At 36.9% G+C, this 26,888-nt stretch overlaps 1 protein-coding gene across 3 annotated transcripts in view; it reads right to left on the bottom strand.

Moving 5' to 3' along the window:
* Window positions 1-26,888, bottom strand: part of MGAT5 (alpha-1,6-mannosylglycoprotein 6-beta-N-acetylglucosaminyltransferase) — a 111,665-nt gene that overhangs the window by 20,531 nt on the left and 64,246 nt on the right. For all 3 annotated transcript variants that reach the window (XM_030278062.4, XM_072931715.1, XM_072931716.1), the window contains exons 6-12: window positions 23,530-23,601; window positions 22,292-22,453; window positions 21,247-21,416; window positions 20,248-20,382; window positions 14,435-14,568; window positions 10,370-10,503; window positions 691-840 (exon numbers count right to left, since the gene is read on the bottom strand). In XM_030278062.4, the coding sequence (XP_030133922.2) occupies window positions 691-840; window positions 10,370-10,503; window positions 14,435-14,568; window positions 20,248-20,382; window positions 21,247-21,416; window positions 22,292-22,453; window positions 23,530-23,601 (957 nt within the window). The remainder of the gene's footprint in view (window positions 1-690; window positions 841-10,369; window positions 10,504-14,434; window positions 14,569-20,247; window positions 20,383-21,246; window positions 21,417-22,291; window positions 22,454-23,529; window positions 23,602-26,888) is intronic.

Below are 26,888 nucleotides of genomic sequence, written 5' to 3'. Positions count from 1 at the left end.
TTTAAATGTAATCTAGTGAAGCGTTTTAATGCTACAGAGTGCCACAAAGACGATGGGAAGGGCAGAGAATCCCAACAAAACTGTGGGGACAAATGTTTATTCCATGTATATCCTGTCCCTCATCTTGAGTTGCCTTGACTCTGGGCCACAGGCAAAGCACATCACAAAAACCACTCCTGTGCCACTCTCTGAGCACAGCTGAGGCAGGGAAGGACATGAATGGCAAATGAAGGAAGGGCAGCTTTGCTCTCCTCCCTGAGAGCAGGGCTGCTCTGGGTTAAAGCCACTGGGAGGCCACAGCAAGCACGTGGCTGGGCAGCTTTTGGATGTTACCTAACCTTGACCTCAGGGATGTAAAACAGAGCATATTCTCAGCTGATAATCTCCTTGAGCTGAATATCACATTCAAGAAAATGAAAAATGCATTTATCCCCGTTTCTCGAGCTGGTTGTTAAATGGGACTGTAGGTTGTCATCCCAATTTTCTAATATGAGCTGTCAATCCACCAGACAGACATGATGAAAAATGTATTCTTGGCACACAGAACACAACTTAAGCTCCTTTACACATGATATTTTTTTCCCAGTGCTTTTAAATTAGGAGCTTATTCATAGGAGGTGAAATGCAGGCACTTCAGACACCCTCTACTTGGAGATATTTTTTGCCACCACTCCTGCTTGACAAACTTACTTTGGTTTCCCTCAGCAGAAACTGCAAATCCCTTCCACTGAGTATTCCATGGTTCTTGACATAGCCAGGAATGTACATGGTGCTTGTCCCATGAACAGTTCCATGGACCTCCATGTAGGTGTGGATGACATCCAGATAAGCCTTCTTATCCTGTAATAGCAAGGAAAAAACATTTTTAGTCGTTACAAATTTGAAGCAGCAATATTTAATCAGAGTTGGCTTTTCAATCTCCTGTATCACAAAAGCCAGGGAAAGAAGTTCACTCATTCCTATTTGATTTCTAAAATGTTTGATCTTTACATTATTAGTTTGGTTTTCTACTAAACTAGAAGAAAACTGCAGCTTTTTCATTTAAAGTCAAGGTATAAAGAAATCAATACCAAGACCCTCTTAATTTCTAATTGGACACAAGCCAGGGCTTTATCAGACAGCTGTAATCTCAGTATGCTGAAAAAATACTTGGCCTAAAAATACTAAAAACCCATTTTGAAATATCACATTTTCACTGTTTTGGTCAAAGATGCAAAATAATTCTCTTCTCTGTGAAAAAAAGGTGAATGTCACCTTAGTAAGATGCAGTCTTGCCAACTGAATAACTGAACACCCCCTTTATCTAAATACCAGTGTTGGAGTTCCATGAGAGACCTACAAATGTTCTGCCTACCTGAATCTTTAAAAGCATTTTGGAAAAGACCCAGAGAAGAGCAATGGCTTTAATGTTGCATTAAAAAAAAACAAAACAAAACAAAACAAAAAAAAACCCCCAAAAAACAACCTAGTACACCATCCTAGTTTGCACACAAGATTTACTTAAATTTTCAATGCCATATGTTTTTTTGAGTTTTGAAGACTACTGGCATTCCAAGGCAATTAGCTGAAGACTGTATTTACACGTAGTCTGCAACACAGATCAGAAGACTTTCCCTCAATATTTGCACATAGTCGTAGTAATAGCTCTAAAATCAGGCAACAAGTTGCTCTTCTTGGCAGCAAGTGAGTTTTTACCAATTCTACTTTCACTCACTATTTTTGTCATGTAAATTCTGTGCACAGTTCCTCCACAGCCCTGTGTGAAAGCTGGCCAACAATTTTACTGAAGTTCATTCAAAGGATGAAGTAGACTGATGAAAATCCTGTCTTTTCCAACCCTGAAGGAGCGGATGTCACACCTAGGTGATGAGTGCTACTTCTTACATCTTTCCTTGCTGAATTAATTGCTGCAGAGGGTGTTTAATGTGTGTGACAGTGGCTTCTCCCTTCAGTCTGCTCTGCTGGTGCTGGGCAGGATGGGCTGAGCCACCCCTGAATGTTCTGGCAGCTCTGCCAAGGCTGCACCAGCCAGACACTGTCCTGGGAAAAGTGTTACCTAAAACAGCCAACAGATAAAGACAAAGATGCTTTCTTGTTCTTCTGGCTGCTCTTGTTATTAATTAACACAAGTTATTCAAAAAACTAAAAGCTTGTTCCATTTTTTACTTTGAATTTGAATTGCTCTCTAAGAGATGTTCCTCATGTAATTGCTAAAATACCACAATTACAAACTGTGGGAAACTTGTACACTTTGTCAAAAGAAAATCCATTTAGAAGTTCTTTGGAAATGAGGATGAGAAATATAAAAGGAGTGGCCTGGTCTTGTTTCCAAAGGACACCTTCAACCTGCCTGCCTGGCTTTTAACACATCCAGAACTCTGGAGTGTTCAGGGTTCTGAATGGAAGAGAAGCAGCAGGTGCTACTGACACCATCCACCTGTGGCCACAACATCAAGGCATTGCCTCAGACTTTACTGGCTCATGACACAAACCCTGGCGACACAAATGCACTCTAACTCAAAAAAAAAACCTGAGCAACAAGCAGCTAGAAAGATCAAAACTAAGATTACCTAAAATTGCACTTCTTTTCAAGATTGCAATGACAATTTTACAAACCTTTTACAGACTACTTAGCTATTTAAAAATGACATTAACCATGCACAGTCAAAACTGGGAATAGTACTTAGGCATATAATCAACTTCTTTCCCAATTCAGAGTCTAAAACCATAAATAAAACATTTCTTATCCAAATGAATGGATACTTTATCCAACAAAAATCTCACTCTTTTATTTCCTTACTTACTTTTGAGTCAAAACCAATTGCTTTCATAATCATCTACAAAGTACCATAAAAGTACTATTAGCACCTTATACTTTACCTAAAGCTCACTAACATTTGTCTCCTTTTGCCATTAAGTAGTCCTGAATTTCCACGTTCCTTGCAGACAAGTGTTATTTTGGATCATAAAAGTATATATTCTAGGAAGCCACCTCAGAAAAATGATCAGGACACATAATCAAATTCTAGACATTAAAAAGGGTGAATTAGAAAATGAGAGAGTGCAAAAATGGCATTTATAATTAGAGAGGCTACATGTAAATAAAGCAAGAAATGTGAATTGCAAACAAAATACTAACATTCCTTCAACTATTTATCTGGTTTTTGAGTTGCTCACTTGGGAGCAATTATTCTTTTATCTTAAACCACTTGAACTTTACTTTCTCCAAGATGGATTCAAAGAGACAAGATCATGAGCTGCTGGGGACTGATGCAAACTTGACATCCTCTGCAGTTTGTGTCAGGCTGCACTGCTCACCCTGCTGCCCCCACTGCAAACCTAGACTTAGAGGATGGAAGATAGTCACATTTTAAAAGAGGCAAATTACTTCTCCCCAGAATCAAAATGGAAATGCAACACTAAGTAACAGCTACACAAACCTTTTCTGAAACAATTTTTCAGCAGCTAAAATAAATATGCCATTCAGAAAAGTACTGTTTGTTGATCACTGACTGTAGAACTGCTATTACTGTTCATCAATCACTTCCACCTACTTTTAAAAGCATCATGATAAAGCCTTTCTCACCAAAGAAATCAAGTGACAACTGTTTGATAAGTCTTTCCCTAGGACAATATTGACAACAAGACACCGTATGAAGAGGTGAAATTTTAAGTTTGGTGGGTAAAAAATTTAAAAATAAAAGCTACAAAAATATTGGTGGAAACACAATTTATCAAGAACTAAACTCTGGTTTTAGTTTTCTCAATGTAGTAGCTGGTGGCAATTAACAACTCTGCTTTATCAACAGTTTGCCAATCTAAGGTAATGACAGTATTTTGCAATTTTGGACCATTTGGGTACCCTCACAGAACACAAAAATTTCAGCACTCAATGAAATCAAGCGTCACTACAGGCCAGCTGCATTACAGAAGAGTTTGATTCAGAGTCCTCAGCTGCTTTATGGCTTGAAAGTTCAGACTACAAAACATATGTAAAACAGCCCATATATCCAGCCTCACTTCCTTGCATTGAAAGATTCAGAAGGGAATGGTTTTATAAAGCTTGACAAATGTAATTCAGAAAAGCAAGTACTGGGATACATCTTTGTGTATCCTAAATGCATACTGTAAAGAACTAAATGCATACTGTAGAGAAGTTCCATCATCTGAGTGCTTATCTGTAGAAGTGTCAAGTCAAAAGTAAGCCAAAATTCAGTGTACATGCAATGTATGACAATCAAGATTGTGACACAAACATAATCTCTGCTCGAGAACTGTCACCCTCTCAAAGACTTCTCAAGACATGCCTGAATAATGAAAATCCTGTCTAGCAGTGCACAAAGGCTGGGGAATAGTAAGAGATTAAAATGCATACAGTGTTTTACTCACAAAGAGTAGATTAAGTCTCCTCAAAGTCAAATATGAAACTTTCAAATTTATAAATCTGAATTTGCCCTGAATCCATAAATGGATGTGGAGAAGATTCAGTGATTCACGACTAGTAAGTACGAATTCTACACTGACCAAGTAATCTGAAATGTAAATAAAGAGTTAACTATGTAACCACATAAACCCATCAAAATGACAATTCTTCCTGTCCAAGGAAATCCTCTCTCACCAAACTGGTAGCATTTTCTAAAGAAGACAATCAGCTTGTAGGAATTCTCTGGAGTTCTTAAAGGAATTAAAACTCTTGGGGAGAGATTGGGAATCACTCTTGTGAACGAACAGTCATTATGTGAAAGAGAACAGAGAAGTGACACAAGTAAGCTGTCATTATTCACAGCAACAAAACCCAAACTAACTTCAAAATGTTGGATGAAAATGCTAATATTGAACACCTAGGGTTTTAAAGCTTTTGAAAAAGCCCCCTCAGTAATCTAAGGGACAGAGAGACTAGAAAAGAGACCATCTGATAAATTCTGTCACAAAAACCTAGGAAATAAACTCTCCAACCAATTAGTCAGGTTAGAAAGCTGACATTACTTTATTAGCAGCACTGGATGCATGGGAAATTCTCTCAAAAGCATGCATGCTCAATAACTTAAGAGACCAGGCTATATTCCTGAAATTAATGCATATTCATCACACTTCCTGAATACATGCACATGTGCTAATTACTGCTATGGACTTGTTTGATATGGTTCTGGCTCTTTTGCTGAATTTTTTCTCCTTGAGAGTATCTCAAATATGTCACCAAGTCATAATGTACTTCTCTTATCCTCCTTTTCTCAAACACACAATCCTTGTTCTCAAAACTAAGACAGCAGCCAGTACACATTCATCACTAATACAAGTAAACAAGGAGGCATTAGCTGGCACAAGACTAGTAAGTCTCAGACACAGGGAGTTAACACAAGGCCACATTAATCTCTAGCATTTGTACTAAGCACTGCATGGTACAAAACTCAGCATTAACCATGAATATGGGCATAATATAATAATAATGTGCTGAAGTTGAAAGTATTTTCCACCATCTTCCCCTACTGCTGCATAGACTTCTTCTCACAGAAACAAAACCTGTTTGGTAACTTCACTAAAGTGACAGAAATATTGAAAACCAGTCCTCACTTCAAGTGTGGAAAGAAACCCCTGAGCCAACCAGTGTCACTCAAGAATGAAGACTTTGCATTGTAGCAACACATGATTATGGCCCATGAAAAAAATCAGTCCATTGTTCAGTAGCAGTCAGTCCACTCACCAACCAAGTAAATGATAGAAATTTTTTGGAAAGAAATCCAGAAATAAAGAGAATATTATTGAACTATTGTGTAAAAACCATTCTTTCTCTCCCTCCTCACACACCGCTGCATTTCTGGTCCATTTTCTCAAAAAGAAGCTGAAAACATTGGACAGTGTTCTGAGAGGGGTAAGAAGGATCCAAGACAGGACAGTTTCCACTGTTACACACAGAAATCTGCAAGAAATGCTTTAACAATTCCTCAGTTTGAAAAAGACAACTTGTCAGAATGAGGGAGGTTTACAAATCCATAGTTGGCATAAAGAACGTGAATAGTGACTGACTATTCAAAATGTCCTATACAAAGAAATCCAAACAAAGCACACAGGGGGCAGGTTTAGGAAAATTAACTATTAACTAAAATTAACTATTTCCCCTGCAACAGGTCATAAATTTGAGGGACTCAATGACAGAAAAAGCTGCAGAGGCAAAGCCAAGTTTGCACAGGTTCATGATCAAACACTTTGAAATCACCTCTTACTGAGATCTCAATAATGTGTGAACAGACAGTTTATCAACAGAGAAACAGATTCAGGAAATACACTGAATTAAAAAAGCTGGAATGAGAGAGAATTTGCAAGGGAAGTATTATATAACTTTGCCATGTTCTTGCTCTTCCTGAATGTCCATTTATAGTATCTTTTTTAGGCACCATTTATCTCTGAATAAAACACACATTGGCACATATATAAATGCTGCACAAGGAATGAGCAAAACACCTCAGGGAAGGTTTAGGATTTCTGGCAGAGCTTGAAGAACCTTATCCACTCCCCTATCCTCATCTTTTTCATCCATGAAGGTTTGGGGCTTTTTAAACACAAAAAAAAGTTTTCCCAAGAGGTTTTCCCAAGATTTGACAATTTCATTGTCATTCAATGCACAGCAACACCTGATCAGCAATTTCCTGCCCTTTGAATGGAAATTTCCAGAGCCAAGGAGACATCCTTGTTCACTATAAGTGCTGAAGGAGAAAAGTGAAGGGATACAGATGGAAATAGGAAGTGGGACCAGAGGAAGAAAAGGTTGTGTTGGTCTTGTGCTAACCAAGTAACAGTAGATGATTCTGTTAATCAGTACTGCGAGACCTCAGCAATTCATTTTGCTGCTGAAGAGTTCTGCAAAGTGAGAAACTGATCACTGGCAGGCAAATATCCATGAAAAAAAGTAGATTTTTTTTCTTCATTCATAATATAAACTCTAATTTTCATAATGTATGTTAAAGAATAAGCCTTTAAAGTTGTATGCTTATTTACTGCACTCATTTTTTGACTGACTTGTTTATGATCCATACTGCTCTCAGAAGGAAATGGTGAATTTCAGAAATGTTGTTGAGGTAAAGTGTCTGGCTCATTCCAATTTGTTAGATTTGTGGCATAGTGCAGGACAGTGCCCCTAGTGCAGGCTCTCGGGTTTGAGCCTAGAGCTCAAATTGATCAATTGATCAATTTTGATCAATTGATAAGCCCCCAGTGCTGCTGCACATTGAGAGGAACACAGAATAGAACCACAAGACAAGTTTGTGACTGCAGTGACCATGTGGGAGAAAAGCTGAGAAGGAACTTCTGTCCCTTTACTTATTTTTCTTTTAGTTTAAAAGTTGAAATGAAATATTTATCCAAAGTACAATCCTAAATGTGAAGTACAAAAACAGACCAGAAGGAAGGGACTTTCCTCCCACTCTATACAAGAGGGTGTATGATGGGGAAATTACATTTCATCACACGTTCCCTGGAGCTATAAAGGGAACTTTAGTGTGAACAGCCTCAGTGATGTGCTTTCCCATTGAGAACAAGCTAAAGGTAACCATTTCTAATGCAGCTCCAAGTTGCTATGCAGGCAGTAGATATTTAAGAAGAATGCCTAGCTTTTCAAGCGCCATTAGTAAGAAACTCACACATTATTTTGCCTCTAAATATACATATATTTTCAATATTTGCTCCATTAGACTACAATAAAATACTAAAGCAGTCATCATATACTTATGTTATGCATTGATGCCTATTTTCGGATACAAGCAACCTTCTGACTTCTCTAACAGCAACTCAAAAAAAAACCAAGAAAAGAAAGAAATAGCAAGTACTAGAAAATAAATTTTACTTTCTTTAGGATTAAGGGTCAAATTAGTGGGAGAGTACAACAGTAAATTGCAGGAAGAAGAACAAAGAAAAGACTTAGAAACCTGAGCTAAGACAACATGAAAGGCTTCAAACATTCTCTTTTAGTTGAAATGGTCTGTAATTAAAGCAAATTTTGATAATGGAGAGCATTATGGGTTTCACATACATTTTATCAATTCCGTTTTTTCCACCCCACTTTGGCATAGATAGGACTCTTTTTACTCCTTAGTACTGCCAAAAATCCCAGACAAAACCCCAAACCTCTTATCCCAACAAACACTTTCCCAAAACTTGGTAAATGCTGCCCTTCATAGCTTACCTCTAAAGATAACCTTTAGAAATGTGGCAAAATTCTTTAGAGCCTCCTAATTATTATCCTCAACCCACCTAGGGTGGATTTAGTTATCAGAGGGTAACAAAGCAGATTTGTCTTACACTCTGCACCACAGCACCACACATCCCTCCTGAGCTCAGGTGATGCTCCCAGACTTGGCCACTGTGGGATGGGATGGGATGGATGTCACTGGGCTCAGGCACACAGAAGAACCCACATCCATGGCTATGGAAAGCCATGGTGGTTTATACAGCCCCAGGGTGAAGAGGTCCTGTGCACACCTCAGCCCCACTTGGTTTAAAATAAACAATGTTTTGTTTATTTAAATAATTTGCTTGGTTTAAAATAAATAATTGATTCCCAAAAGCATCAAAGTCTGGGGACAAGAACGCTGTCCCCTCCCCACTGTGCTCCTCTAATGAATGATCAGCCCCACCAGTGCCACATGTACTCTGTGCAGATTACACTTCTCATTAATTGGCCATGTTCAGCAGAAAGAACAGGAGCAGGATAAATAGATTAGTCTGGTTCCATACAAGCCGTGGTGGCAGATGAAAAGAGCACTGAACAGGGAAAATGAAAGAAACGTGAAATAAGCAAATTACACAGACACAAGATTAGTTCAGCCTTTCTCTTGATCACAAGAATGGATTTTATCACTCCAGATAAGGAATCCCACACTGTAACTGATTCAAAGCCTATCTGCAGTGATTTGCACTTTATATATGAGTGCATGACTGCAGTTACAATCTGCAAGTTACAGCTTTAATCTGCTCGATGTTACCAGCACACAGAACACATTTTAATATGGCCAGATACCAAATCAAACATCTTGGAAAAAACAAGATAGGAAATACTGATAAAATACAGCAGTGACTTGAAAAGCAGCACTTTAAAAAATAATACAAAGGTCTTGGCTGAGAGTTCCTAATGGTGAAAAGGGGACCTGTCTAAAAATGAGACAGCATTTCCTTTTTGATTTGATGCTGGTATGACCCACATGCCCTTTGCAAACACTCACTTTTCAAGAGGAATGTGAATTATCTTGAGCAGGTTCAGAGAAAACAGACATGTGAAAACTCTTAAGGATTAGAAAGCACAAAGCTCTCGGGGGCTCAGCATATATAGGATTTTCAGGAGATGACTGTGAGTTACTTTGACCTCAACCTATATATTCCTACAGGGCAACAGAACAGAAACATCATCAGACCTGTTGAGAAAGTTTATAGCTGCTGCTAAGACTGGAAACAACCATATGGAAATCTGTATCAGAAATAATGTAAAGTCTTAAAAGAAAAGGCAATTACTGGAGGACTTCACCTGAAGAAACAGTGGGCTTTTCCATTGTGTGCTGTTTAAAAATCAAGACTGGGTGTTTTTTCCCAAAAAGCCAAGTTTTTGTCTTAAACAGCCCATGATAAGGAGGATATGGGCATACAGAATATTTGGGCACACAGAGGTGGAGGTAACTTGGAAGAAATCCAGTTACTAGTAAGTAATCTCCTTGAAAAGTGCATGAGGTGCACTTTTCCCAGGTGTGTCAGCCTGGAAGAAGGAGCCACAGAAAAGGATAATGGCTGAAAAAAAGAGGACCATTATGACTTTAAAACACAATATACTTTAATTTAGTGAAAACATCACCATTGGTGTTGTTATTCTGCTGTTCTCATCTGCAGATGAGAGAAAATACAATAATGGTAATATTAAAGAAACAAAACTCCAATGTTATTACAGGGATATAAAATGAGACTGCACACTTTTAAAGCCTTTAGTGATACTGCCTTTCCATCTCAAAATGCAGCCCATTTTTTGTTGTAGATATAAGAACAGAAGCAATTGAAAGACAGGTTTGCTTATGATTAATGAAAATTCACACCTTAAATTCTACATTATGTTTACCAGCCTTCTGCATTTTCTAAAATTATTGTGACATTAAGACTATATTTTTTTAGTCTACCAAAAAAGTGTTCAGAAATAGCAAAGGACCCATATCAATCTAGACAGAAGTTTCTCTAACAGAAAGACTTCAAAATGTTCAGTTTAATTATTCAAATGCATTTGTTTCCAGAAATAGAATTTAATGGGTTTAGACAGATGGGAAACTTTCAAATTTCAAATTATACTTTATTTTATCAATCAACATAAATTTACTCAAGTATATGAGTATAAAAAACTCACCTTCCAGAAATTATCTACTTTGCCATAAACGAGAGATTGATTCTGCCTTTTGATGTCATTAATGTGTTTAATGTCACTGGAATTCAGATGCTGCTCTACCACAAATCCAAGGAAGCTGTTGTCTGGAGTGTGAGCTGTAAGAAACAGAGCAGATTCAGCACCTTTGACAATATTGCTTAATGCTACATTAGAATGAATGTTGTCAGAAAAGAAGCTATAAGGAACATATTATGCAACTGATCACCTCCTTCTTATTAGTACAGAAAGACACATTTGCTTGCTTTATTATCCAAAATAGTTTTTATTAATTTTAAGTCCTTCTCCATATGCCTGCTGGAGTAAGCAGCTATTTTCTGTCTTGTTTCTGATATTAAAAACTCTGCAGCTGGGCTGAGTCCAATGGTAATAATCTTTTTTGTCTGTGTGCTAAGCTTTATTTTATTATAAGAGATACAAGAAACAGAAGAAATTCAGCTTGACAAATCTCAGAGATAAAATACCATCAGTTTGAAAACCCCCTGAATTTATGCTTGTTAGCAAAGATGCAAGCAAAAATGGATGTTGCTCAATGGCATAAATAAATTTTAGCAAATTTCTTGGATTCACCTCCTACACTGGAATTACCAACAGCAACCACCCAACTCTCTGTGTATTATGTACCCAAGCTAATTACTGGCCTATCAAGTCACACTATGCAAATCAGAATACAAATTGCATTGCCTAATTCACCCAGACACAGTGATCATAAAATATTTAAATGTGGCAACTGAAGACAGCAAAGCTGTTTTCAATCTAATCCAGGCAAAAAAAAAAAAACCCAACAAAACAAAACAACAACAACAAAAAAACCTGTGTGCAAAGGATATGCAATTTATTCACAGTTTTTTATATTAATTTTAGCCCCTGTTGGTCTTTTTTCCAGCAGTGCCAGTCACTGTTCTCCCCCCATAAAGACACAGATATTTAGGCTTATTAAAAGTAAGGGATTTTGTTGTTTTGGATTGTGTTTTTTTTTGTAGACTGGGTATTTAATTCCAGTGATGGACCCCAACACTCAATGCTTCAGGTAGAAATCCATCCCTACTATATAAAAACTATTCCAACACATGGGGGGGGTTTTGTCTCTAGAAGTGCCATAGCCTCACAAGTGCACATAGAAAAAGAAAGATCCTGCAATAAACAGCAGGATCTCCTCTCTAGGCCTCCTGTTAAATTCTGGCACACAAGCTGACAATTAATCACATTTTGAAAAGCTTAAGAACACAAAACAAAACAAAAAACTCCTAAATCCAAAGACAACGCCCCAGGCATTTTCGATATGTGCAATGCTAAACCTCTACTAGAGTTATTAAGGAAAAAAATTCTATTGCAATTATGAGGTTTTGCATTTTTGTTCCTGAAAAATCAGCCAAGTGGAAAATGCAGGAGAGCAGAGAAACCATACACAGTGTACACGTCCCTCTGCCATTACATTTAGTCTTTCAAATGACAATTACTCTTTTTCACAAAAAATGCCTCAGCAACAGCCAGGCACCCACTTAGACCCAAGGACTTTTTATAATTTTACACAGCAAACAGCACATTTCAAATATGTCTGAAAAGGGGCATTTTTTCCATCCTTTCATATTTTTGGATGAGAGACTGAATTCAAAGGAGAGGCAAGGCAATACACACTCAAAAGAAAAATAAACCTTTGTTAAAGTTAGAACTTAGAATTGGTGAAATTCAGTGCCTCAAACATCACGGACAGGAAGCAGCACTCAGATGGATTTTTAAGCAAGATCACGCACTTTTAGAAGTACCAGTGCTGTTATTTTGCATGAAGGTATTTGAATTAAAAACATGGAAAACATCAAAAGGGGGAAAAGCTCTCACGCTTCTGAGAAACTCAGAGAACAGTCAAGCACTTGGTAATATGCCACAGGTTTGAATATGGCTTGCTTGTTGCTCAGGATAATTTTCTGCCCTTATAATCAGAGTTCTCAAAACATAATAAGAGTCTGGGGATCTTGGGAAGCTGTCCAGGGTTCCAATCTGCCATAAAACCTTTACTGATGCATAATGTGCACTTTTAATCACAACCCCATAAAGATGGTGCTATCTCTGCAGCAGAGAACAAAACAACAAATATAAACTTTAAATATCATAAAACATGTTGACTCTTCTGCACCTAGTACAAAAAAAAAAAAAAAAGAAGAAAAAAAAAGAAAAATCCTTGAATAATCCACAGCACTGAAATCACTCATGCTTCAGAATTAGTTTGCCTGCAATCTATTTACCCCTTTTCTTGCAGAGGAAAACCCACAGTCATTTCCAGCAGTAAAAATTGGAAATGGTTATTTATTAAAATTCCAATACAGTCATACTCTTTGGAAAATTCATTATGAAGCAATTTTCTCTGCACAAGAGACTGCACCAGTGGCAGTCTGTACTGCCACAACAGAGATCTCTAGTAAGAAGATTTACTTTTTTCTGCATTTCATGGAGTGGGACTGAGCAGTGCACACACAGTACCCAGCTGTACCACCAGTGTTCATCCAGCTGTTTCCACTGAGTGCATCATCCCCTTGGTGCTATCTTGAACAGGACCTCACATCTGAATTTCCCAACAACTGAACAATTTAAACAAAGCACAATTGAGTCCCTTTTCCATTCAGGACATAAAGCAATAAATATTAGCAAATGTGGTATAAAACAAGCTCTGCTTACTAATATCCAGACACAAACTCTGCAACCACTTTCAAGTCACATTTCACCACCACATGTTTTGTTACTTGCTTCCCAACAACTGTGAATGCAGTCTTTTATCTCTTGAACAACCTTCACTTATATTTCTCTGGAAAAACTTGGACAGCAAATGTTGACAGACAAAATATGCCTCTCTCAAGAATTTTACAGGGCAACTGAAATCAAAAGCATGTCAACCCGACAGCAGCATGTGTAATTCTGATGTGAAAAGCAGGAAAGTTTCAAAGATTGATGATGAAAGCTGGTGAGAGAGAACAGAGCCCTGGTCTTAATGTCAGACAGGGACCAGCACCAAACTCTGGAGGTGGGCTGCTCACCATGAAATGTTTTCTTGCAGGTTTGGGCTGAGCAGCCTCTGGACCCAGCAGAAGGCACTGCCTGAGCCTCCCCTGCCCTGCAGCAGTGACCCTGCTCCTGAATAACACTCCTGATAACACACCTGAATTACTGCTACAGCAGCCAAGATCCCTTGATTCTGGAACCCACTGCCACAAAGCCAAAGACTAGGTATAGACCAGGTCACACTAATCATTTAATCTGACCAAATTTATAGAGGATTTGTACCTTTGTTTGTGTCTGTTTTGTTTATTTTTTAGGTTTGGCTGGGGTTACTTCAAAAGATATTTATTGATGCTTGAAGATCTACAGCAGTGTGGAAATCTACTACTTATTTTACACTACCTTTGTACACTGCTGGCAAATAGATGTTAGTCAGTTTACCTGAGGATAAATACTCACAATATGAAAACAAGCCAGGCAAAATTTTTTACAAAGCCATAAAAAGGTAGATACAAAAGATTTTTGCTGAGAGGCCATTTTTAAATTCTGAACACAAAGAAACAGTGAAGGGATGGTGCTGCTGAGCTGGTGAGAAACAAAAGCAGAAATACAACTCATTAGGTAACATAGTTCCAAACTTCAGTTCCACATGATGAAATGCAGGACTGCAGTTTATGAAAATGTAACCTAGCAAGCTCCTCAAAGATCTATTGCTTCATAATAATATTAGAGAAAGCAAAAGTAACAAAAAACAAACTGCCTGATACTTGAGGGAAAAGCCAAGCATCATTTTCCACAGGTACTCAGCATAAAGTTCCCTACCACTACTTATACTAACTCAATATTTTTATTTTCTTATTGCTAAGTGGAAGCACAACAGACCTTTTGCACAGTCTACAGACACTGGCACAATTCTTCCAATTTAGCAGTTGCATTTTATTAAAATGTGAATTTGTCTTTCATAATGAAAAAAAATCTTCTCAATGACAGCATTCCTTTTCAAAGCTCTAAATTATTTATAAGCACAGAGGTACTCACGGAACATTGTATAAAACTGCTGTGGATTGAGGTTCCACTTTCCCCATGGTGTCTTGTGGCCTTTAGACTGGGCATAATGGGCATGGTTAAACTCTGGCTCAGTCCCAAAGGAGTCCAGAACTCTTAGCATACACCTGAAAAAGAAAAACAAATTTCCTGTAGGTACACCTATATATGTCTACATAAGAATATGCATATATATATATATATATACACACATAGTTGTGATAATTAAAATGTGTTTTGTCTTTGCAGCTGTGGAGAACATATAAACTGAAGGTACATTTTAATTTCAAACATTTCTTTTCATATTACACTCACAAAGATGTTATGAACAGCAAATTCAAGGATATATCTGATATTCAAATAACAACCCTGGAGCTTATTTTGTCCTTACAGAACGAAGCTATGCTTTAAAATCCACGTAGAGCTTATGGGAATGCCACAGTGGCCACCTGCATTTCCTAGGGCTCTGGAGTAGTATTTAGGCAGAAGAAGAGAAGATTTTGCATGTGTTTTCTGAAGTTCTCAACCATTACCATAAATCAAATGCAGTAACCAGGGGCCATATGCCAAGAATATCAGAGCAGAAGAGGACATTGTCTTCAGACAATTGTATTTGGTCTCCAGGTTCTGACTTTTAGACCTGCTGTAAAAGCACTGAAGAAGGTTTAATATGCTGAGTTCTTGCAGTCAGCTCATTTATTTGTTTATGGAACATTTTGTCACAGATTTTTGAAGGAACAGATAAAAGTCAATTACTTGCATCAACCAAAACACAACAGAGAGAAATCCTGGCACTGGATTACAAAGGGCCTGGGATGAGAGAATCACACTCACCCTTTATTTAAAATCCTATTAATTTCTTGAAAAAGAAAGGGCCAGAAAAATTGTCAGTATGAAGAAGACAGTACATGTTATAGGATAGAGATTCTAGAAGTTATGTTTCCAAAATGCAGCCAGCCAAATGTTGGATATGACTTGGTCATACTGACCACTGCCACTGAAGTGCATGACAGAGCTCCAGAGCTGCTGACTCTACCATTCTTCAGCCCTCTACAAACAAAACTGCAGAAAAGACTTATACAGGAATTAAATATCATGTGTAATTGTGTTAGAAACATAAAATCTTATCAGTGCACATTGTGCTTGGAATCATTGGGCTTGGAAGGGACACAACCTCATGGGTGGCAGAGAAGGGAGGTAGCTGTAAAAATTACTATTAAAAATGGCTCTTTTCCCCAGTTTTCAACATTTCCCATGCTCCAAGCCCATATGCACATTCTGTTCACTAAAACACTTGATTTTGGTGCTTAAATGTGAAAGAATTTAGCTTTCACAAGTGAAAGAACTTATCTCCAACCATTTGTCAACTTTAAAACCAAAATATGTTAGTCCCCAAAATAAATTTATATGTTACTTGTATGTTGCTCCTTTTTCTAAAGTATTTAATAATGTGGGAAGTAGAAAAAAAACCCCAGCAACTTTTAAACTCTTCTATGAAATGCTACCTTTGTACTTCAAAATACAAATTGAGAAAAATGATGTGTTTTTTTTAAAAGCTTCACAGAGATATTTGAAACAAAAGAAAGTCAAAATATACAACATATTATGATTCACCAAACAACAAAGCTGACAGATCACTTTCTGTGCAGTGTTTTCTGTCAACTGTTCTCAATGAAAATATTTTACAACAGTGGCAATTATCTCTGCATCACACAAAATACTCCAGCAGGACCAAAACAAGTTCTGCACTGATGAATCATTCAGTAATAAAAGCCCTCTTATTTCTTGGCAGGTCTTAAAACAAAATTCCTCTCAAACATACAGCTTTTGGCCAGGTACTTGAGTAGAGGAGAATGAAAAATAGGAGAAAGCTACTGAAGAACTGCAACACTGCTGGAGTTTGTCAAGAGATTTGTGTAAGGAGCACCACATTGCTTTGTTGCCTCTCTTTTTCCTGAAGTCAGATGTAAGATAAAAAGCACTAATGGTTCACAGGGATATGAGGAACCATGTCCAATACATGCAGGGTCTCTGAATCAGGACAGGCAATGTGATGCAGCAGAAAGCAGGAAAGCGAAAACAAAATTTCTATTATTTGGTATAAACAAAGGAAAATAACACGACAGAAAAAAGTGCAAGCCTGTGCAGGAATGGTATGAGAGATCAAAGCTTCAAGTGGTGAAACTAATCCATGAAATGCAGAAGAAAGGAGCTGGTAAAGATTTAAAATTTAGAAATTAATATAATTAATACCAGTTATGCTGAACTTATATTTTAATATCTGTAGGAATGCCTTGATTGTCTACCCTACTACTACAGTCTCCATTTGTTTCACTTAATAATTTAGATGCCTTTCATTTTAAAATTATTTTTGCATAAAATGCATTAGGATTTCTAAAGTGAAATTATTAATTTTGAAAATAACAAAACAGTATTTTTTTTATAACTCAGGGATATATTTTAAATTAAAATGCTAATTTGGTATACCTTTAATTTCAGTTTTCCCACTCTTCCTTCCTAAAATGTCACCTAGCTGTAGCAGTGAAGCTGCAGAGAATTGCAGTGTGCCCTGAAATTGGTGTCAGAATAAGTCTATTCTCTGACTAATTAAAAAGAGGACTAGTAGGTAATAAATTGCTTTAGAAACATCCATATTAAGTCTTTTTTGTCTAGCACATTAGAAGTGACAATTTTAGGGCTTATTAAAAAAAAATCAGAAAAATGTAACCCAGGATTATTTAAAGGGAGCTTTTCTTTCCCCTTGAGTATTGGGCAGAAGCACAATCTTAACAGAGCTGACCTAGTGGAAGTATTTATACACATTTTTTTTTTGTATCCTTCTCCCACTTCATCAGGCCACTCAGTATTTGCATTTGAAATCTCAGGACAGAAAATAATCCTCCTAAAAAAGATGTGTTCTAGAGAACACGTACAAAGCAGGAATGTTGCTCATTTCTCAGGATAGCTGTCACGTTAATTTATTTCAAGAAAAAAAAAAAAAGCCAGCTGGATTGTTGGCATATGGGAATGAGTCATTGCTACAGAGACTGTGGAAAAATGAAAAAATACCAGATTTTTATGTGCTTCATGGAGGATGAGGGTGCTAAGAAATACTGCACTCTTCAAATTATATTAAAATATTAATTTGTATGTTGATTCATTGCACACAAGCTGCAGTCAAACATCCACACCTCAGAACTGAAAAACCCAGCAGATCCATCCTTGGAAATAAGGTGCACTCCAAAATGAGATGTGTTCTGCTGTGCTCCTGCTATTTGCAGCACCAATTAGCCCACAGATAAAGCACATTCTACCAAAAGTCACTGGTGCTCTCAGCTGTGCAGAGGAGTCTTTCAGAAATACTCACTCCCAAAGCAGCAGGGTCATTCTTTTGAGCTTGCAGTTCCAGAAACCTGATTTGCAACTACCAAAAATTTCCTCAGGGCTCCAGTTCACCCAGAAAGATTATATAAAGCACTCTTACCAAGCGACTGTTCTGAAGGGAGAGGCTTATTCTGCCACTCTATTCTGATCTGAATTGAATAAAAACATTCTAATTCATTTCTTTCTGAGTCTGGTCTGTATTAACCAGACTGAGCTGACCTGCGCACATCCACTGAAAAACATTATTTTTTTTGAGACAATTATTCCTACTGGCATAACATATAAGTGAGAAGGAAATCAAAGTTTGTAAAGAACAAGGGCTAAAAAGCAGCTTTATTTGTGATAATGTTTACTTTACTGGAATTAAACAGAAATGGATGCCTATGCTCTTATAAGGCATTTTGTGGTTTTAACCTCAAAACATTCTAATGATAAAATTTATAAGATAACTCATGGTGCTGGGAGAAAAAACAATTATTGGAAGAGGATCCTGAAATAGGAGACAGCATGCACACAGCTACAAATTAATTCGCCTGCTTTAATCAATTCTGTAGTCTCTGCTAGATTCTGGATCTTCTTTTGTACACTGAATTTGAGAAAAAGCATCAAGTAATTAGAGATTCATGATAAATGCAACAAGTTTCATGAAAGGTGTACAAAAGATGAATTGTAAGTAATGATTCAAACCCCCTAAATGTATGTATTTTAAAAAAGCAAATTGAAGGAAAAGCAGTATAAGGGCTGGCAGAGAAGAGAAAGAAGTAATTTATTCTCCAGAACCTTATTAGAATTACCAGTAATGGGCAGTTAGCAAGAAACCGGGCCAAGAAAAACATTTTAATGAACAGCTTAACTATATAAAACAACATGCTGGGGCATCTTTTTCAGTCTTCAGTGAAAGATGAGACAAAAATCTCCCATGAAGTACAAATGCATCCTCATCTATTTTTCTGTCAGGCCATGGACTGGATGAGATTCCCTTCCAGTCCATGAAATGCAGCGTTGTAGAAGACACGCATTAGGATATATTTTTCTCCCCCAAAAGCCTCAAAACATTCTACAATACCTAAGGTACTTGGAGTTAAATGTAATTCTGCTCTCCTAAACAAGAAAACACCATTCATTCCCACAAAATAGTAATCAATGAAAACCAGATTGATAATTCAAGATGTAATGAGTCTATGAAGAAAGCAAAATTGCATAGCTAATCTATAATCTCACTGTGCATTTCCATAGCTTTGTTACAGGATATACCAGACAGGTAATTGCAAGCAGACAGGAAGAAACATTTAAAATTTATAAGAAGGGTTTCATATCCTGACCACACGGTTGCATGTGATCTCCTAGTGACAATTACATCTGGCAAACAGACAAGCAACTGCTGCTCGATGGAAAATGGGATTATCTTTATTAGCAGGCTCCTAAAAACTAGAATATCCATTTACTCCCCTGCTTCAAAAAAGAGATTAAGAGTAATCTAATCTGCAATGTTGATCACAGTACTCTTATTTAAAATTACACTGGAAAGATCCAATGCTCTAGAAAATCCTGAGGCTGAAAGAAAAGAGTTTCTCCGCCATGAACACCTTCCAATACCTTCCCTCAAATAGGATTTTACTGGACTTTGTGAATTATGAAACACAGCTAATTTGAGCAGGTATAGAAAATTCAACATCAGTAATTTGAATGTGGGGTTCTTTCATGCTGATGTGTATTTGTACAATGCACAGGAAGCTTAATGGTTTAAAGCTATTGACAAAAAACAAAAGAGGTTTTTAGAACTGTAGAGGTGAAGAAAGGTGCAAAGTCATTTTTGAGTGCACCCTCATCTTACATTTCTAATGGAAAGATGCTTATAGATTACCAAAGCAGCAATAACTGCAGTTTATTCTTCAGACCTGCCCCTGAACTCTCTGCCCAATATCTTAAGAAATGGAACAGAAAATTGCACTGCAGTTGTTGGGCAATACAATTAGAACAGATAAATCTCCACAATCATTGATCCAGTGTTCTTGCAAACACCAACAAGCAAAACATGCCTCTGGTATTCCAACTAAACAACAAAATGCAGTAATCTCTCAGCTCACCTACTAATTTACAGAAAAAATGGGGAGGGAGAAGTGCATGTCAAGAAAGGAGGGAAAGAGGGGCAGAGACAATGATATATCAGGAGGATAATTAAGATTTTTAAGATTAAAAATATTTGATTCCAAGAATCTCAAGCTTGCTGGAGAGGATAATGAGGGCATGCAAAGAATAAGTATTAGGCCCTTTAATCCTAAAAGCTAAAGACAACAGAAACAGACAACATTTTCACTTCTAAATAAATTCATGTGAATGGACTTATTTCAGTATTATGACGTGTCATTCAACAAAAGCTCCTTAACAAAGCAGTTTAGAGGGCAAGTGAGTGTTATACTTACTGGTAATGAACCCATGATGGACCAAGGGTTTTCTTAAACTGAGTCAGTCCCACAATATCAATATAAATGAGTTCTACAATTTTATCCCCCTGGGTTGGGCAGCCAGATCTGTTACCTACAACCTTCTTCATAATCCTAAACAGAGAAAGAAGCAACATGAAAAAGCATTACTTTCCAAATGCCTTGAATTGATGCTGTAATACTACTTATTCCAATAATTCCAGTTTCTAAAAAGGTTTTACTCTTTTACTGTTTTGAAAACATGAACCATGTAAGAACACTGAAATGCTAGAGATGCTCAACATTTATTGAATGTAAAGCACTAATTTTCACTAAAAATCTTGTCTAGTTTAAGCAAAAGAATGATATGTTTGAAATGCTTAAAAATAGCGTGCTTTGCAATTATTCAAAATAATTTCTGCCTTCTATTGACAGCTTTATAGTATAAGAGCTCTCTATAAAACAATGCTGTCATGTAATTTAAAAAAGAAAGCTGCAGAAAAAGCACATGTGCTCAAACTTCAAACAGATGTTTTATGTTGGCAAAGCAAGACAAGGAAGAGTAAGGAGCAATTTGACCTAACACAAGCAATTAACTACATCAAAAGTAACATGCTTAAAGAACTTAAACCTTTATCTTAGAATAAGATACTGAGTGAAGAACAGCAGAAACTGAAGCAGAGGACACAGAATTAGGCTAGTCTGTAACATTTCCCATTGCATCTGGCTAAAGCACCTGGAATGTTAAAGACTAAGCTGCTTAGCTGGAATTTTACAACATTCATTTATGAAGTCCCAGGAGCCTGAAGCAATAATGAAAACACATTATCCTTTCCATGGCACATATACTTAGCTCATGAAAATAATCTTATCCTCTGTTTAGTGAATTATCACTTTCATTTTATGCTTCAAGAAATTATATACTGTTAATAGAAGCTTCAAGAGTTTACAATTCTTTTCCTCTAATTCTAGTTTCAAAAGTGAGAGTAATCTCCTTACTCCTTGAGCTCTGCCAGTGAAGCTGAAATCCTGATGTCATGGCCCAGTAAGTAGAGAGATGTAATTAAATCACTCCACTGGACTAATTCACCAAGAGGGCCACCACTAAACGCATTTTCTGCAATCTTGAATCCTGATTCTTTTGTCAAAAGCCCCAGATGAACAAGGATCTGGAAAGGAAAGTCATACATTTGAGTTATCGACATTAAACATGCAACTGTTATACATTACAGCAGTTTTTCTTTCTATTAAATTCCAACTATGGCCAAGAAAAAAATCTCAAAGCAAACAAGCCAATACTTCCACCCAAATAAGTTCATTTTGTAATGAATGCAAGGACTGAGAACCTCCAGCAAGGAGCTGAGCCAGGCAGGCTTAAGAGAGGGTAGAAATATGAATATACACAGGGCTGCTGCCACTCAGGACTGGCTCCAGGAATAACAAGACAAAAAAGCAAACCTGTGTGGAGTTTGCAACTTTTGGCTTTATCTTAACTAGTTAAGGTAATTAAAAAAAATATATATATCAAATGAACTAGACCTTTTCACTTTAAGTATCTCATGGCTTTAAAATTGAACTCATTACAAGAGGTCTAAATTGATCCAATCCAAAGTTTTGGTCAACTTTAAGTCTACTCAAATCCAACCCCAAGATACACCATTTAGAGTCTCAATATTGGACAACAAAGATGTACAGTTGTTGTTTCCCATGACTACATAAAACACTCCAGTGTCACCAGCTTGCAGTGAATTCCCAGGTTCTCCCTTTAGAATATAGTCTGTATTTAGTCTACACAGTGTCTGTTCTATCCAAAACTACAGAGGTCAGAAAACTTACTCCAAGATTGACTCATGCAAAACATGTAAAACTATCTGTAAAGCAAACACCCATTGCAACAGAATTTTAAACAGCAAAATACTTCTTGAAGAGTACAAACATGAGCCTTTTATATTTTCTTTTCACACTCTAAAGCTACACCTGGAACAAGAAGCTTGAAAAAGCCCATATAACAGCAAGTGACATGAATAAAGGTGTTCTCATTTACCTTTTTTCGTTTTCTTTTCTCCAAATTTTGTTTTTCTGCAAGTGATTTAATGGCCTCAATCCAGGTATCAGCCATTCGTCTGATGCGCAACATCATCCACCTGAATTCCTCATGCCTTGACATCATTTTGTACAGATTATCAAAGTTGATACGGATTTCAGCCTTCAAGCAAAGCATTAAGAAACACCCCAAACATTAGTTATTCTTCAGCATACTTTCCAGAAGTTATAAAACTGTTCAAATGTGAGCTCTTTATATTACTTTTTGAAAAAAAGGAATAGAAATAGAAAAAAAGATATACTCCTAGCCCGTTAAAATTTTAGTTCAAGTGTTAAAGATATACTTAAACAGACATTTCTAAGCTACATAAATTACTGTTATTTTTATTAGTGGTACTTGGTAGCCCAGAATAACTTTGCAATGCTTCACAATGCATTTATTTCTGCAATATAAGACCTGGTATTGCTCGTGTGCTTCAAAATGAGGTATAGGTATGTCTAAATCATAATACAGAATAGTGGGCTCATGATTTATCTGTATCATGAATCTTCCAAACACAAGGAAGTCTCCAGTTACACCAGAAAGGAAGAAACATTACTAGGGTATAAATTTTAAAGGAAATACTTGTTTTAAAGCTAGACTGTTCTAAGATAAATTAGTTTTAAAAAATGAGGCAGCCTATACCTACATTACGTAAAAAGTGTTCATATGCAGCCCAGTAATTATCTTAAATTATCTTAAAATACCTAATTGCTACATAATTAGGCTGTAACAATTTAGAAACAACTCTGTGTGTTTATAGTATTCAATGGGAAAAAATTGGGAGTAATCAAAATATTGCTACAAACCTGAAATGGAGATAAGCCTCTCCCATTAATGCAGCTTTGTAAAAAAGGCCCATATTTTTGGGACAATAAAAACAGGCATTTTCACACATACTTAACACTGGTGAGAAGTTTGTGGATTTGTGATTTTTCTCAATATCTGCGTAGAGTATTTCATAAATTTAAACACAAAAATGTTTTTAATTAATATCTACCAGCAAAAGCACAATACAATGACTGAATACATGAGCTACACATTTCAAGAAGGATTCCTTTCAGCTTTGAAGAACTGAGGAGTAAAAACTGTAAATTCTAATATTTTTAGCATTTATGTGGCACAGGATATTTTGTATGAATCACAATTACTGAATTATTGCATTGGTTTGCCCTTATTAAGGACATAGTTGTTCTTACCACTGTATTTTGATCAGTTTCTTCATTAGGATTTTTTGCTCTCCAAGGTAAACGAGGACACCAATTTTCAACCTGTAAAATTATCACATCAAAATAAATAGTGTTACTTTATTTTTAGCCGCTTGACCAAAGCCTCCACTCAATGCCTTTATATTACACCTTTATAGTTAGCCTGATGACTTAAATAAGCAATCAGTTCATAATAAGGTGATCTTCAAGATAAAGCTGCTTTTTTTGCAGAGAAGGCTTAAGATTGCTTTCTGCAATTTAATGCTCTTTTAACCCAGCAAATTTGCCACCAGAAGTCACATTTAGATATTCATTCAAAATAATGAAAACAGAAGATCAAGGCAGAGGTCAACTGTTAAATGTTCAAAATACAATTTCTCTGAGCAGTTCTAAAATGTTTTCAATAAGTTTTTTATGCTTTTATACCTTATAAAAATTTGTATTTTGGAACATTTTCATCTCCCTAGAATATCTTTATAAAAAGACAATGCTTGCTAAATCAAAGGATCAAAGTTCTACCTTGCAGCAATGCAGACCAAAAAGTAAGAATCATTATAGAATCAAAACCACCATGTTTGAAGGCTATAAATAAGGTAATCATAACAGAAGTAACAATATCCACAAGCATCAACAGCTGTGATTCTCAGAGAAACACGATCAATGCAAATGCAATACTTCTATTATTCTCCACTAGAAAATAAAGAAGTACAACAGGGAGCAGTCAGTGAAGAAATAGCAAATGGATGCAAGTCACTGAGAGCTCCTGAGCTGCCCCCAGGAATCCTGCCTGTTGTGTAGAATCCTTATTATTTATGTACCTTAAGAAATTAGACCACTTGCTCTGGGGAAGGAGGAATCTCAGTGTTGGAGGCAAACTCATGAAAACTGAAAGATGACTGTACTGTGAAAAGGGGGAAATGCAAAAATTTATCAGCTGGCTAAGACACCCCATCACTCCTGATTAAGTTCACAACTCTCAAAGAACTGAAAGTCAGAGTTGCTTTTATGGTTCCTCCAATCACAGACCTGTCAAAACACAATTTTAGCTTAATCATGCTGCAGAAGCCTGGAGCATTACAGATTAAAGGCTTAAGATCACACCATATGATTGCCTAGAGAGCCAATCACATGAAAATAAATGAACAGCCATCCTCACCTCATTAAAAGGAAGAAATGTATCAATCTTGGGTTCCTCAGACAAATCATAAAAAAGCATTTTGAATGCTATGACTTAACCTACTCAATGTGTTTAATATAACATTTGAAAGCAGTGACTTATCAAACTCCTTTGAAAATATCTGATTCTTCAGTGGTCTGCAACTCTGGAACCACACCAGAAAGTGCAATTATCAATCCTAACTTTTACAACTATAAAGTTCTGGCAGAAAAGAGTTGCAAGCTTCACATTATAAACCATGCACAATCACAAACTCTCTCTGTTTTTTTCTTTGTTTTAATAATACAAGTTTTGCATTATTCCTAGCATTAGAACTGATCTAAATTAAGATATGACATTTCAAGGACTACTACCCTTTTCTGACTTTATGTATTTCACACTGCACCACAAGGCATCCTAAAGGAACTGCAGATTTTTCAGGGCTGCCAAGGACAGTTCACTGCATGCCTCACTGACTGAAAAACAAATACAGTTCTTTTGTGCTTTTAGAAACATTCCCTCTAGTCTAAAAATAAATTATAATAATTCTCATCACAAATAAACACTTAAGGAATAGATTCAAAGTAATATCAGTGTCTGCAGTTGGTCTGACTCTCTTATTGATATTATATTTTCCCTTTTTGATCTTCAGCAATGATAGCAGAAAGGATTATGCTATCATTAAAGAGGGTCTAGATGAAAACTCCATCGGAAATATACTTCAGCTTTGCAGCTGTTTAGGCACAGAAGATCTACATGCAACAAGCCCTAATTTTGAGCAAGGTGAAGGAAGGCAGTGATGTTAATTTGGATCCTGCTATTTAACTTGTTCATTTGATCATTTAAGATCAAACACTAAAGTTGCCCCTGAAGAAGGAGCCAGGGCTCCTCTTGCCCATTTCCAGCACTGCCTTCCTCTCACTGAGCTACCATCAGTTCTTTCTCAAATTTACTCTCTCCATAGCAACCTACTGTTGTACTGTCATGTAGATGATTTAACAGGAAGGATGTGATACCAGACAGATTAGCAGGTAAAGATGACTGTTGGGAAGCAGCAAGTGCAGATTTGAAGACAGACCATTTTTTGGATGAGTGATATAAATGCTAAGCTATTATTCAGAACACACTATATTTATCTTTGTACTGTCATATTTTTGAATAAGACCAGCTGTGCCTCCTGTTCCTGGTGCTGAATTCAATGCAAATCAAGGGCATTAGATAGTCTTTGATCTTGCTCAGGAAACCGTGTCTACCTGAGAAGCCAAGTGTTCCCTGCTTGGTTTGGAATCCCATTAGTCACAGCACTGCCTGGAGTACAAGTAGCCAACTCCTTAAAGTTAAGTTGCACAGCAGTTAAAAGTTCAAAATTTAAGTGCTACATGATTTCAGATACTAGAGAAAAGATGGTGTTCTGAACTGACGTGTTAGGCTAGGTTTAGGATGAAAAAAAAACCCCCAAACAAACCTAATAAACTTGAAGAGTACTTGCTTTATAGAAGCTTTGCAGGTGTCTGTTCCAGTGACTTTTCCTCAGACACACACTGAAAGTGAATGCAAGGCAAGATTGCAGCACTCGACTCTATTACAGAGCAAATACTTCAAGGAGAGTTTTAAGAACCTGACAAACATCTGTAGCACTGAAGTAGTCTGAACATCTTCCAAATTGAATCAAAATATACTCTGCCAGCAGCTCTCCACATCCAAAATTTCAGAAAGACCTTTATGCTTTCAAAGAGTCACAGTGGGAGTTGAATAAAGCTGGAACTGAAGGGTATGCTCTGAGCACTTGGGATAATCTTCATTTTGGATTCTGCCAAAGGGCAGGTGGAGCCCATCCACAGAGAAGCTAAAACAACTTTCTTTGCACACCAGGTAAACACACTGCTCAGTGTACTTCCATCCATGTTACAGTGCTGCTCTTAAGTCAGTCCAAGAGAGAAGAATACACAAACAAAAAAATCCACTGCAATACGTGGTGAAAGAAAGTGCACCTTTAAATTTATTAGGCAGTATGAATGCAGGTAGTGAACTTGTAATGTCACAAATCCCTTTGAGAATCTGATGTGAAAGGACAGCTCCCATTGGGAAGGTGACTTGTTCAACTCCTGTTTTTTGTTTAGCATTTTCCTCAGTGACAGAATCCCTTTGAAGAGATTGCAGAACCTGTGATGTGCAAGAGGAGTGCCCATCTGGT

This window comes from Taeniopygia guttata, chromosome 7, assembly GCF_048771995.1.
Source record: "Taeniopygia guttata chromosome 7, bTaeGut7.mat, whole genome shotgun sequence".
In the NCBI taxonomy this organism is placed as follows: domain Eukaryota; kingdom Metazoa; phylum Chordata; class Aves; order Passeriformes; family Estrildidae; genus Taeniopygia; species Taeniopygia guttata.
The sequence above is the reverse complement of the archived record's forward strand: the minus strand, read 5'-3'. Positions and strand labels throughout refer to the sequence as shown.